General features: G+C 40.0%; 1 protein-coding gene across 2 annotated transcripts; it reads right to left on the bottom strand.

Annotated features, from left to right (window-relative positions):
* Positions 1-1,412: 1,412 nt before the first annotated feature.
* Positions 1,413-8,069, bottom strand: npy8br (neuropeptide Y receptor Y8b). Of its 2 annotated transcripts, none has more exons than XM_074670358.1 (2): positions 7,904-8,069; positions 1,413-3,671 (listed from the first exon to the last, which is right to left on the bottom strand). In XM_074670358.1, the coding sequence occupies exon 2, from the start codon at positions 3,510-3,512 to the stop codon at positions 2,406-2,408; it is 1,107 nt and encodes a 368-aa protein (XP_074526459.1). In that variant the 5' UTR covers positions 3,513-3,671; positions 7,904-8,069; the 3' UTR covers positions 1,413-2,405. The 2 variants fall into 2 exon arrangements, with proteins under 2 accessions (XP_074526459.1, XP_074526460.1); XM_074670359.1 differs by lacking the exon at positions 7,904-8,069 and adding an exon at positions 7,392-7,759.
* Positions 8,070-12,712: the final 4,643 nt, after the last annotated feature.

Below are 12,712 nucleotides of genomic sequence, written 5' to 3'. Positions count from 1 at the left end.
AATGTGACAAACAAACAAATGTTTAACAGCTGTGACTCAGTTCCTCCGTCTATCTGCTGATCTTGTTGTATACAAAACCTATTTTTTGCAACATGTCCTTCATGAATCAAAAAGGAGCTTGTTTCATCACAAAGCTGGCAGTAACCGAAGGTGACTGACAGCCAGAATTAGCTCAGTCTGACTGAATTTAGTGTCGTGAAAGCATGGTCATCTTGCTGGTTCTTAAAATACATGCATGCTGTGTAAAAATGGTGCTGATTTTGCAGTGGTGCTAACATTTTAATTCACAGTGAAAGCCATGTTAGTTCATTAGAAACATGTCGACTGTGGTGCTCATCTGCTGAGGAAAAATGTCATTTCCTCTTCTGGTTCAACAACATTAACGCTATATATGCTAACAGCTGTCGCCCCCTGCTGGTGGTCAAAGAAAATGCAGGTTCGAGGCAGTTCGGCATTAGCTTTACTTAACACCAAAAATGATGTGTCCATTTTTCTGTACAGTCTAAAAGGACTAGGACAACATGCTTTTCACCTGATTTGATTCTTTTACAATTTGTGGGTTACTGGTGTGATTCAAATTGCGATTCTCCTATAATTCTGATTTGGGGGATTTTTTATTTTCTTTTTTCACACCAGATCATGTGAAAAAGTTGAATAATGATGCTGATCTCTACAGTCTTTATCAGGAGACATCCCAAAAAAATTCACACCACATGTGAGTCAGTTTTTAGGAATTATTCAGGAGATCTGACTTCACGTTACTAGATAGTCCAATAAAAATATTTCACCCTCTGCTGGAGAAAAGTAGTAACTTTTTTCCAACCCAGCTTGTAAACAAAGACTAAAATGAATGATTAAATTTAAATAAGTCAATTTTTGGACAAAAAAAATCCTGCTTTAAAAATTGTGAAAAAAATATCAATGAATCAATCAAAGAATCAATTTTCTCCCACCCTTACAGTCTAATGTGAAGCCTATGTTTTTGCCCAGATCTAAGGCTCTGACTGAGGCTGAGCACTGATTTATTCAACAGTTCAGGCTGATCTGAAATTTATTCTGATTCCAGTTTTCTGTCTGAACAATGCACCCACTGACTGGACACTGAATTTGACCTCAGAGAGAAGCAAATATTTACAAAGTTCAATGTTTACAAAAGTGATTTCACCCCATAACATCAAATACTAAAACACTGAAACGTGTTGGGGGCTAGTTTAAACAAATCCTAACCCTTCATTAGTCTTAAATGTTGAGAGTGTTATAAATGAACCAGCTCATTAATTGGCAGCAAAAGATAAGCGAGCTACGAGGTTTGCTAAAGCAAATATTACAAAACAGACATCAGAACAATATTAAATGTTTTAATTTAGTTCAACATCACAAAGAGTAGAAGCTAACAATAGATTTCCTAGAAGATGAACACTTTGCTACACAGTGCTTTTCATTCTTGACCCATCATAAAGCAGAGCTGTCACTCTTTTACAGGTCTCATATGTCTTCAGTAATGATATTTACAGGAAAAGAACCCCGCTCTGACAAAGTCCTTCACTGACACTTTTATTTTGTTTTACGGCACTTGATATATGGTTATTGTATGGCACATTTTATGAGAAAAAAGGATAAGCACATAATACACTGCAGCTCAGACCTTGGCAGAGAGCAATACACACGTGAAGCTCCCGCAAAGATTCCCCGACAGCGATCTTTACATCGTTTGAGATCAGGTAATAAGGACATTAAGACAACGCAAGCAAAACATCAGAATAAATGCCTGGAGCCACATTACACGCCATAATGTCCTCTCCTACATTAGCTTTTCAGTCAAAAGTCATTAAGACGCCATAATTTACAATCCCAGACCATGTTCCGGAGATAGCATTAGCATAAAACAGCAAAATAACAGCATTACAGTGAAAACACAGCAGCTCTCCAACAGTGTTGTCCTTTCAATGTTTTCTGTTGGTCCAACTGCTCACATTCAGCAGGTAAACATACAGGAAGAAAATCCTCCTGTGCCCTCACAGAAAATACGTTGGATATGGATGGATATGCTGTCTCTTTGTGTCCATGACACACGGGGGATGGACTATACAGACTTTAGTTGAAAAAGTGCTCATGTAAAGTGCCTTCAGCTGCACCTCAATGCTCAAACTCATCCAACCTTTGTACTGTCATTTTGTTATCTACTTCCTCTTACATGTGGATGGCATGTTGAACTGAGGCCAATGCACCATGCTGGTTAAGGGTCCTCCGACATCATTCTCTAGACTGCTGTTAAGACATCTCTAAGTTAGAAAACCGTAACCCTTCTTTTGGACCAAATGAAGCAGAAATGTGCCGAAAGAATGACACAATGAGGGCGGAAGAGGCCCCAGAAGTTTCTTTGTCCTTTACTGAAAAGGTTGGCTCTAAGTATTGAAGCTGATGGATCCATTGCTGAGGGTTGACCCTTTGGTGACCTCTGTGCTGACAGTGGAGAGCGGGACGCTTTCGTATCTTTCCGCCACCCCCCAGCAACGACAACGCAACAGCGTGGACTTGAGCTGCTTCTGGAAGTTGCCGTTGAGGAAACCGTAGATGATGGGGTTCACACAGGTGGAGGCCATGGCTGTGAGGTGACAGAAAGAGAAGATGACGTCATGGCCACAGGATGGGATAGCTTCATGGTTCCAGTCGAACACGGTATTGAAGACGGTCAGAGGCAGCCAGGAGAGGGCGAATGCCACGACGATGGACACCAACATAGCGTTGATTCTGGAGGAGCCCTTGTTTTTCTTTTGGGTGGTGTTCCTGGAGCCACGCTCCACCATGTCCTTTCTTCTTCTGAGGCGCAGGTAGACATGCAGGTAGCAGACCATGATGAGGACAAGAGGGAGGAAGTACTGGAAGACAAGGAGGGAGGTGGTGTAAGCTCTTCGCAGTTGGACTGAAGGCCAGCTCTCCATACAAACAAGATGCTCGCCGATTGGAAACGGGATACTCAGATTCTGGAGAGGAAAGTTGAGTACGCTGAAGGAGAGGAAAGGCACGGAGATCAGGCACGCCACCACCCAGGTAACAACCACAGCCAGGTACGACTGACCCACCACAGGCTTCCATCCAGTCGGGTGGACGATGAGCTGGTAGCGCTCCATGGCGATGAGGACGAGAGAGAAGATGGAGACGGTTACAGATGTGCACTGAATGAAAGGTGTGAGCTTACAGAGAGCCTCCCCAAGGATCCAGCGGTCCATCAGGGTGTAGATAATCGTGACCGGCAGGCACACGATGCACATGAGGATGTCAGAACACGACAGGTTGGCGATGAAGATGTTGGTGACGTTCTGCATTTCCTTGTGCCGTGTGATGACAAACACCAGGCAAGAATTCCCAATGAGCCCCACCGCCATCACTGTGCTGTAAGCAATGATGAGAAAGGTGGTGCCACTCACTGACAGAGAGCAGTCCTCGGTGAAATCCCATGGTATCTCTTTCCACAAGGCGTGGTTGTGGTTGGTGTTGTGCTGCAGCTCCATGATGTTTTTCTCTGGGCTCACCTCAGAGGGTCGGGGTTTAATTGAAATGGCTGATGTGTCACACCTGCTGTAATTACTTCATGAATAATATTTGCATTGTTTACAGCTTTCCATCATCCTCAACATTTGTCAGTTTCCACAGCAGTCTTCATTTGCCACCTGGAAAAAAAAAGGAAAGAGGAATAAATAAGTTTAAACGAACTCCCAGTGATGAAATGTTTATTTATGGGCCTCTGGATATTTGGCTTAAATAGTAAAATGTTGGTACAAAATTCAAAGTAGACAGCCTCATTATGCATTTATAAAAAATGAATGATAGGAAAACTTGCTAACTTTAAAAAGTTTGCTGTAAACACATCAAACTTTTGCTTCTGTAAGAATTAGTCCAATACGAAAATCGTAGTGTTAGGCCCAGTTTACAAGACAAAACGCAGTGAAAAAAAAATTGTCTTTACACGGAAACACTGAGGGACTGAAAATGCTTTAGCAAGCATGCCAGGCCTCTAGTTGGCGCTATAACTGTCTTGTCCAGGCGCGGCTTTTGGTAGATCTCCACTGAAGTAGAGTTGGGCCGATCATCTGGTGTACTGGCGAATGCTAAGTGCAAAAGTGGAGCAACAGATGCACATTTTGTTAAAAGATAGTCAACAGATTCAGCAGATTGAGCAACACAAGCATAACACGTTAGTCTGTGACAGTACTGTTGTACAGTTGTGTGTGCATGCATGAAGATGAGTGTGACATCAGCGTTTCCACTGAAAACTCTGGCTTGTTGTTCACACGATAAAGTAGGGCTGGGCGATTATGGTAAAAATAAGAATCCCGATTATTTCAAGTGATATTGAAATCACAATTAATATATCAATTATTCATTTATTCAAAAACTTCAGTACTGATTTAAACACAACTTTAAAAAACAAGTCGCACATACAGTATTATTGATACACATAAGTCACACACACTCGCTGTGGCTGCACATGGAACACAGAAGAGCTATGAAGCACAGGAACTTGCATACATCTACACTGTGTGGCATTTAATTGTTTTACTTTGATTATAGTGTTTTTATGATTGTCAGATGGCAAAATTGAAATCACAATTAAAATCCGATTAATTGTCCAGCCCTACGATAAAGGTGGCTAACCTTGCAGAACAGACGGACCTGCCTGATTCAGTTTCTGAACTCCTGCAGGTCCATCTTGCCAGGCTCCATTGACCAACGAATTCACTCGGCTAAATTCTAACCGGCCCAATCAGGGAAGAGAGGTGGGAGCTGTGGGAGCAGACGTGACGTCAGCAGCGTTCCTTTGATTCTTAAGTTAAATTTATAAAAACGGAAGCTGTCGTCTAACGCCTTTTTCACAGCTGTTTCTCGTGATTCAGTAGTTGTTCATCTATTGTTTCTCAGAAGCATCCGCTCACATAAGCTACGTCATACCGTGGCTTGATATGGATTGGTCCGTGTTGAGTGTGTTAATCAGAACGGTCGTCCAATCACCAGCTGCGGATTTTTTTTTTAAAGTGCTGCCTCTGAAAACAAATCGGAAGAGCTGCTACCCAGATGGACTAGTGAAATATTTCCGTGGGGGGTATATGAAACTGTCCGTCTGGCATGTCAAGTTAAAAGGTGGCTGCAGTGTTTCAGAAAATATCCACTCTGGAGACCGTTTTCAAAAGTCTGAGTTATAGGTCGGCTTAAATGCTGTTTCAGTGTGAACAAAAGCCTTCAATGCAACAAACTTACATATTTAACAACAATTATAAATCAGCTTATATGTTACATCCTCTAACAGTTGTCTTACCCCTTAGTTGAGCTAACTGTTTGAGTCACCTGAACAGGAACCAGAAAGATCCAACATTTCAACTTTCACATTCTTGTTAACTGAGATCCTCTTTATCGTTACAAAAGCTTTCAATGCATTTATCAATCTGTAAGTTAAGCTTGATCCAAATTATTAAAAGAAAAAAAAAAAACCAATTCTTGACAGGTGAAAATTGACAACCTCAGTCAGAAATCAACACCTCTTGTCATCAATCCTGAGCGTGTGGATACATGAGTGTTGGGTGTTAAAAGTTAATTAACGTCTGTGAGGCTGATCGTTCGCTTGCTTTATGATATTAATATCTGTCTGCAACCACATACAATCTAAGCAAGTGAATTCTTCACACTTTGAGGTGCTGATTAACACTTACTCAAGGCCCCTTATCATGTCAGTATCTGGGCTTTACGCACATGAATTCTCAGTTGAATTTTTTTCTTCTTTTACTTCATTTGGGATATTTACTGCATCATGAAAGAAACTGTCCCTGACCTCTCAGGAAGACTTGCTTGGCATCTCCTAAATTGCTCATTTCATCTCCTAAATGACGATGTCAGGCACGAACTGCTTTTCTGTCACTGACGGTTTTTACAGCAGGAGAGGGTTTTAAATGTGAAGTGCTCCTTTATACGATTCCACAAGAGTCTCTTTGTAGCTGAGATGTATTAACTGGTCGTTTTTCACGCTGTCACCACATTGAATTTTAAAATATCAGAGATTAATGAAGAGAACAGTTAGTGTTTTGGATGCAGATATGGATCTGTTGCCAGGGCGAGGATCTCCCATCTCCTCGAGGGGCTGGCCATGAGAAGAAATGATGCGTTGATGGCACAACATCAAGAAATCAACACACATCAAGCCTACGTGGCACGGCTATAAAAGCATGCTGATTTAAATTTCCATCACAATAACCGTGATGATGGCTGCTTGTTGAGAGACAATCATTCCCTCTCACTGTTTTCTCTCTTTCTTGACAGCGGGAATTGATTCTGTTTCTGTCCATGAAGAAGCAGACACCTCTCATTGTCACTGAGCATTCCTAATAGCTTCTCGCATTTAAAGAACAATATCAAAAAGATTAATGTCCTGGAACACAGAAGAGATGAGAAGCACAGTTCTGGTTTACAAGGAACTACTGAAGGAGTGCTTATGTGCATACATTCATACAGGCAGATTTTAATGTGTTCAGATTTGTGCTGCATACAAAACACCAACAATCAACTTAGATGCTCTGCCGATGGCTCAATTCCCCAGAAAGTGCATCTCAACAATGCTTAGAGGACAAAAAAAATACAGATTTATCATTTTAATTGCGGACTCGTTAACAATGATAAATGCTGACAGGTAGGACATTAATAGCTTGTGGCTGTCTCTATTATGAGCGGAAAAGTCTTATTATACTCTGCTGTTTCCTCCATGGGGAACACAAACAGAGCCAGACAATTCATAACAAAGTAAACACTGATACCTAGAGCTACGTGCAGTAACACCACTTAAATTCCTCTGGGGGACACAGTCTCCTCTGTTTCAGCGTCTATGATAATTAATACCCTGCTGGACGTCAACCTGACTCAACCTGGCAAGATTTCCAAATATGTGGCCCCCATATTATACACAGGCTGCAGCCTTGATGCTGAGTATTTATGGCAGCCTTTAGACACTTAAAGTGATGCATCGCTTGTGTTGTGTCTGCGGAGGACAGCACAAGAAATATAAGAAGGAAATTTACAAGGAAGATGATTAATACTGGACCTGACACTTTTTATAAACACTCCAGATTAGCTGAATATTACACAGTGAGAATAGTCAGATCATTATACATAATACATAGTGTAAGGGGAGCTATGAAGTCCATACAAAAAAAACGAGACACTAAATTGAAGCTCGTGAGGAAAATGAGTCTAAAATGTGACTTTAAAAAAAAAAAAAAACCATTGTAAGATGAATTTGGTTTCAAATCCATTTATCTCAGTCGTCAAAAGAATCAACTTCAACACGACACAAATCAGCTACATATTGATGTGAGGGGGAAAAAGTATGATGAAAGAAAATGACGCACCGGTTGCTGTACATGTGTCCTATCAGAGGTCCCTGCAGCTGTTCCCTTTCCCGTGTGTCTGCGCGCGTGAGGGGACACTTTCTCTGCTCCGGACAGGTGAAGGAGCCTCCTCGTGCACCACACTGTGAGCCCAGTGCTTCGAGTGAGACCCTTTACATGGTTTCCACCTCTGGACCTGCTTGGTGTCCACTTCACAGCTACTTACTAACACCAGCACCAACGGACAGTCTGACTGGCGCCAAGTCGGAAGAAAGCTTTAAAACCAGCCAGCACTGCTGACGTATGAAAATCAAAATACCGGCACGTGCGGATTTCAAACTCACCGTACGCAGCTCAGTGACTATAACTCACATATTGCAGCCGTGAGAGCTTCGTCCTGGCACAAACGAACAACAAAGGGACAGACCACACAACTTCTTACTTTGAGGTAACCACGTACCCGCTTAACTGAGTTCACTGCTCACTCATAAATACCGTCTATAAGCAGCTGACAATAAGCCATTGTTTCTTACCAAATTGTTCCTTCCACTCGGACTCCGCGCGCAGCTTTGCACCAGGTGAGACTCAGCAGAGTTTTTAGTCGGAGAGTAGGTAGGAGGTGTCCTGCCAAAAAGCTCAGATAGGAGCCGAGTTATCTCTTAAAGCGACCTTATGCCTCAGTCTCAGGCTGGGATGCGATTGGGAACATGTTACATAATAATTTCAACGTAGCTCACTCACGAACGCATGTACACGCGCGCACAGGCACGCGCCCACACAGGGGGCCAGTGGGGAAAATTGAGTTATTTGAAATGTGTACACATGGCCTGTGTCACTCAAATGTATGTGAGATATCAGATTATTCACAAGGGACAAGCTGAACCTTCGCATAATGAGATGAGTTTAATTTCATATTTGTCTTTAATGAGAAATGACTTTACCAATATTGATATCATAGATTTAATTGCAACAATAAAAAATACAATGGACTGTCTGTCACTAACTGTATGTATGCTATTTAATAACCATTGAGAGAACTGTTTTCTTGTCTTTTGTCATGGAGGATGTTCAAAACTGGAAAAAAAAACAAAAAAACAGTAACAAAGCTTTTACAAGTGCTCACTCTTGAAGGAGTCTTGTTCAACGCTCTTGTAGGAAAAAAAGGGTCTTCTGTGTTGACAAACTGTGCCAGACACAAAGGATACTCAATCTTGTGTCAATATTTCACTTAAAACACTGTGGAACATATATCTTAAAAAAAAAAAAAAAAAAACATTCACCATGTGAGATCATTAATATGCACAGATGGATGCGATGATATTGTCTGATATTTACATGTACTTTTGCAAGATCATGAACAGATTACTGCAAAGCTACTATAACCACATCAACATATGTAATATATATGATAAGATTATGTAAACCATTTTAATTTTTAAGGACAGTGCAGTTTTACAGAACATGAAGTGCTGCTAAGGGAGTGTGAAGCTTCAGCTAATTTCAACTCATTTCCCTTCTGAGTCGTTTACTTAAACATTGTGAATTAGATATACAGACTAAATATCTTCAATTGACGAATGCGCTGCAGTTCATTCCCAAAATTATCCTCAGAGTTCTCACGTTCTCTGCACATGTGCCTCTGCATGATCCCCCACGTCCATACAAACTAAATTACTATCAGCTTTAACGTCTCTGCATGCACAGATCCCTCCGCAGATAACACCCAGAACTATTTTAAACCCTTTTTTTTTGCACCTCTCTTGCCTGTGCAGAAGATTGTTAACTGCTTCTTCACACAGTCCCCACACACTCCTGTTTGAAGAGGAGGCTGTTTGAGAGAACAGTAATAGCTGTTTGTCTGAGAGGCAGAACGCTGAAACGACTTGCCAACAACGACAGCTCTGTGGGTGTTTACTCGACACAGACACAAGGATGTCAAGTCACTCAAGACAATTAATCTATGCACATATTGCCGTCTGTACAAAGCCGCAGGGCTACAATTTGTATTTTCTGTAGTGAGACGCTTTTCAATATATCGAACATAATTGACACTGGAAACACTGAGGGGCTGGACCTCTTCAACCGTGCAATCTTCTTTTGTCACTTACGTTGGGTTTCTTTTCCTTTTGTTGATGGGTTGACACAGGAAAACCTTTCTCAGGCCAAGTTTTAAACGTCAACACAATTCTGCTCTGTATGATAACATGAGATTAAGCTGTTGACAGTTTGTGTGTGTAGATTGATATGTGACAACTTGCTGGGCTTGAGGACATTCTGCAGACAGAAGTGTGATCAGAGGAGCTTGGACAATCTTAGAAGAATTAATGCCTTTCATGGAAATGGGAACATACTTTCCCAGACTAACATAACTGCACATAATCTCCAACATAAACTAACAGAGCACACAGTAATAAACAAGAGAAACCAGATAAAATCTCTGCTGTCTTTTATGATTTTGTAGAACAAGAACGTAGAAAATGTTCCAAATATCTCTGCATATAATTTCACTCACATAAAATACCTGATGTGCCTGATCACTTCTTTCATCTCCATCTGTTTAGACTCCTGTCCTTTGTCTATTTACACACTACATAATGTAACTGGATTCAGTGTATGTTCATGTTTGGATCCCAGGAGGGGATCATATAACAGAAAGTAATTGTACGTAGTTCTCGTGGGAAAATTGTTAATAATGTCATGTGTTACTGATGCTGTAAATGAATACACTGAGCCCCATTAGTATGCTGTAGGTCCGTTCATAATTAAGGAGCAGTTATTTCTCTGTACTTTCAAGTGCACACACTGTTTTTGTACGACTTATTTGCATTGTCAAGTACTCGCACTTAACTTCAATATTCTCAATAGGCTTCAAAACCAATTTTAACACCAGACAGCAAAAGCTCAGAGAAAATGGCGACTCTGAGTCTTCACACTTCATTCAGTCATTTTTTTATTCACTGCAGCAGAAGTACAAAGAAATAAAGACTGAAAGCAGCACATAATCAAAAATTTGAGTCAATACCTCTTGTAAAATATTCTCTGATTGCGCCTGTTGAAATAAAAAAACAACTCTTGATTGATTGTAATAATAAAAAAAAACTTTCATGTTGCTTTGAGTTTTAACAGTGTGACAAATTATTATGCATTAGTAGCTAAGGCTCAACCTTCAGAATGAAACTGGGGATATGAAAGTTTAATTCCTGCCAGAAAGGTGGAAAGTTATTAGTATATGTCATCACTATAGGAAACTGTATGAAAACTACAACTGACATTTATTGTGAGTAACACTCATAGAATTAAGCTATGAACAGGAGTAAAATTCGTTTACTTTCTGCCAAGCAAATAGTTTGTTTTTCATTGAGGGGAGGTGAATTGCATTGTGGGTAGTCCAAACTTAGGCAGTGTCATTCCAATTTTGCTAAAGTTGAAATCAATGAGCTGTCTTTGTTTTTAAATTATGTGCTCTTTCTGCACACCTTTTCTGCACGATGAGTGCAGCATCTTACTGCACATCTGGATGACAAATTCCTTTCTAAAGCAAACACTTTTGTTGGGAAGTCATAGAAAGGTTCATTTGTGTGAAACTGAATCCAAATATTACCCTGGTACTTACAGTTTCTACAAGCTAACCATACAGGTACATTGAAATAGACTTATGACAGTTGGCAGCAGCGTGACAGAGGTCCATTAATCGCCAGAGAGCAAGGGATGAAAATTTGAGGTTGTCTCTGACTTCAAAGTCATGATGTCTGATTACACTGCTGTAGCACTCAAGCATCCATTTGAGTAATAAATCTCAAAGTCAAGGTTATGAAGAACACCCTATTTCATTAATTTAACTACCAAATTAAGACACTGATAAGAACAATGTTACATTAATGAAATGGACTGAAAAAAAAACAGTTCAAAGAGAATCACTGAAAAGAAATTTTGGCCATGACTTTAAAAATGTATTTGACCTCAATAATTAACTACTACAGTGCAGCAGATAACCATGATTTGAAAAAAAAGTTTGCCAACACCAGTACAAACCTGACAAAGAAAGACAAAGTAAAATGAGTATATAAAAGTGTAAATCATAAAAAAAAGTGATATATGTAAAGGCTCTTGATATTGGTGGTATGGGTTTTTTTAATGAGCTCTATGCTGTCTTGTCTTTTGATAATAGAGATAAAAACTCTCTCAGTGCAGATTAATGTGAACATTTTATACAAAGTAGGTTATGTAACAGTTATTAATGTTAACAGGATATCACGTTTTCTTAGGTCTCAGGCTACCAATATGTATGGAGATTTAAAATGTTATAAAATTAGGTCAAGGTCTACTGGCTCAGTTTATATAACACCTATACTGTTGGTATAAAGACATCGCATTGCAAAGATTTATTGTTCCCTCTACTAACACTAATAACACAGGGTCATCAATTTATAGTGTTAGTTCTTTATTAGCTGACACAAATGTGAGGCGGTAATAAAAAACCTTATGCATACATGTAGGGATGTATTAAATGGAATTTATGGTTGCTATAATAAATCAATGTTAGCATCCATATATTTTCATCTTTCAGAATTCTTCAAACCGAGCATATTTCACTGCTCATGATCGCTGATTTCAGGAAAGCATGGGTTATGATTTTGTATAATGTGTTGCAGCAGAGACCTGTATTCTTTCTGCTTTTATTGAAAGTTTGATTTTTTTTTTTTTTTTTTCAATTTACTGCTGGCTGAAATCTCACTGAACATTCAGAATCATACACAGAAGCCATATTGATCATGCATTTTGATTTTTTTCTTCCCCTCCCCTCTCAGTGTGACCATAAATCCATACACATTGTGTGCAGAAAGCTGCCACTGAGTGAGCAGTATACTGCAGTCCCTTAAAAAAATCAACTGAAGTGATCCTTGACACCATCAGTGCAACACAGTCCTACAAATCCCCTGAGGTTTTAAATAACCCCAGCAAAGAACAAATGCCACGATGCCTCAGGTACTCCTGGATGACAAACAACCCCCATCAGCTGCACGGATCACATCTGACAAAGCCTTACCCTGATGCTCTTCTGTGCTCAACGTGACTTTTGGGAGCAGTACATACAGCTGAAAAATACAGTTCATACACTCCTGGAGTGTTATTTGAAGTATTCATGTTAAGTAGTGAATGTTCTCCTGTCTTATTTTGATCTACTGTAGATGGTGAATAGTATGTGGTTATATAAAGCAGCAAAATGTGTGGCTAAGCATTAGAGAAAATGATACCACTCTGCAGATAAATGTTGCCATCTCCAGCTTTGCCTACTCTCATCGGACGCATTGTTACTTGTTTTATGGCCTCTCAACTGTTTT

This window comes from Halichoeres trimaculatus, unplaced genomic scaffold (genome assembly GCF_033239565.1).
Source record: "Halichoeres trimaculatus isolate MK-OKI-2021-1 unplaced genomic scaffold, fHalTri1.1 fHalTri1_scaffold_5, whole genome shotgun sequence".
Taxonomy (NCBI): Eukaryota; Metazoa; Chordata; class Actinopteri; order Labriformes; family Labridae; genus Halichoeres; species Halichoeres trimaculatus.
This window is presented reverse-complemented; position numbering and strand designations above follow the sequence as displayed.

Bases quoted from the DNA above. Each gene is read 5' to 3' on its own strand.
- npy8br (XM_074670358.1), bottom strand. From the start codon at position 3,512: ATGGAGCTGCAGCACAACACCAACCACAACCACGCCTTGTGGAAAGAG.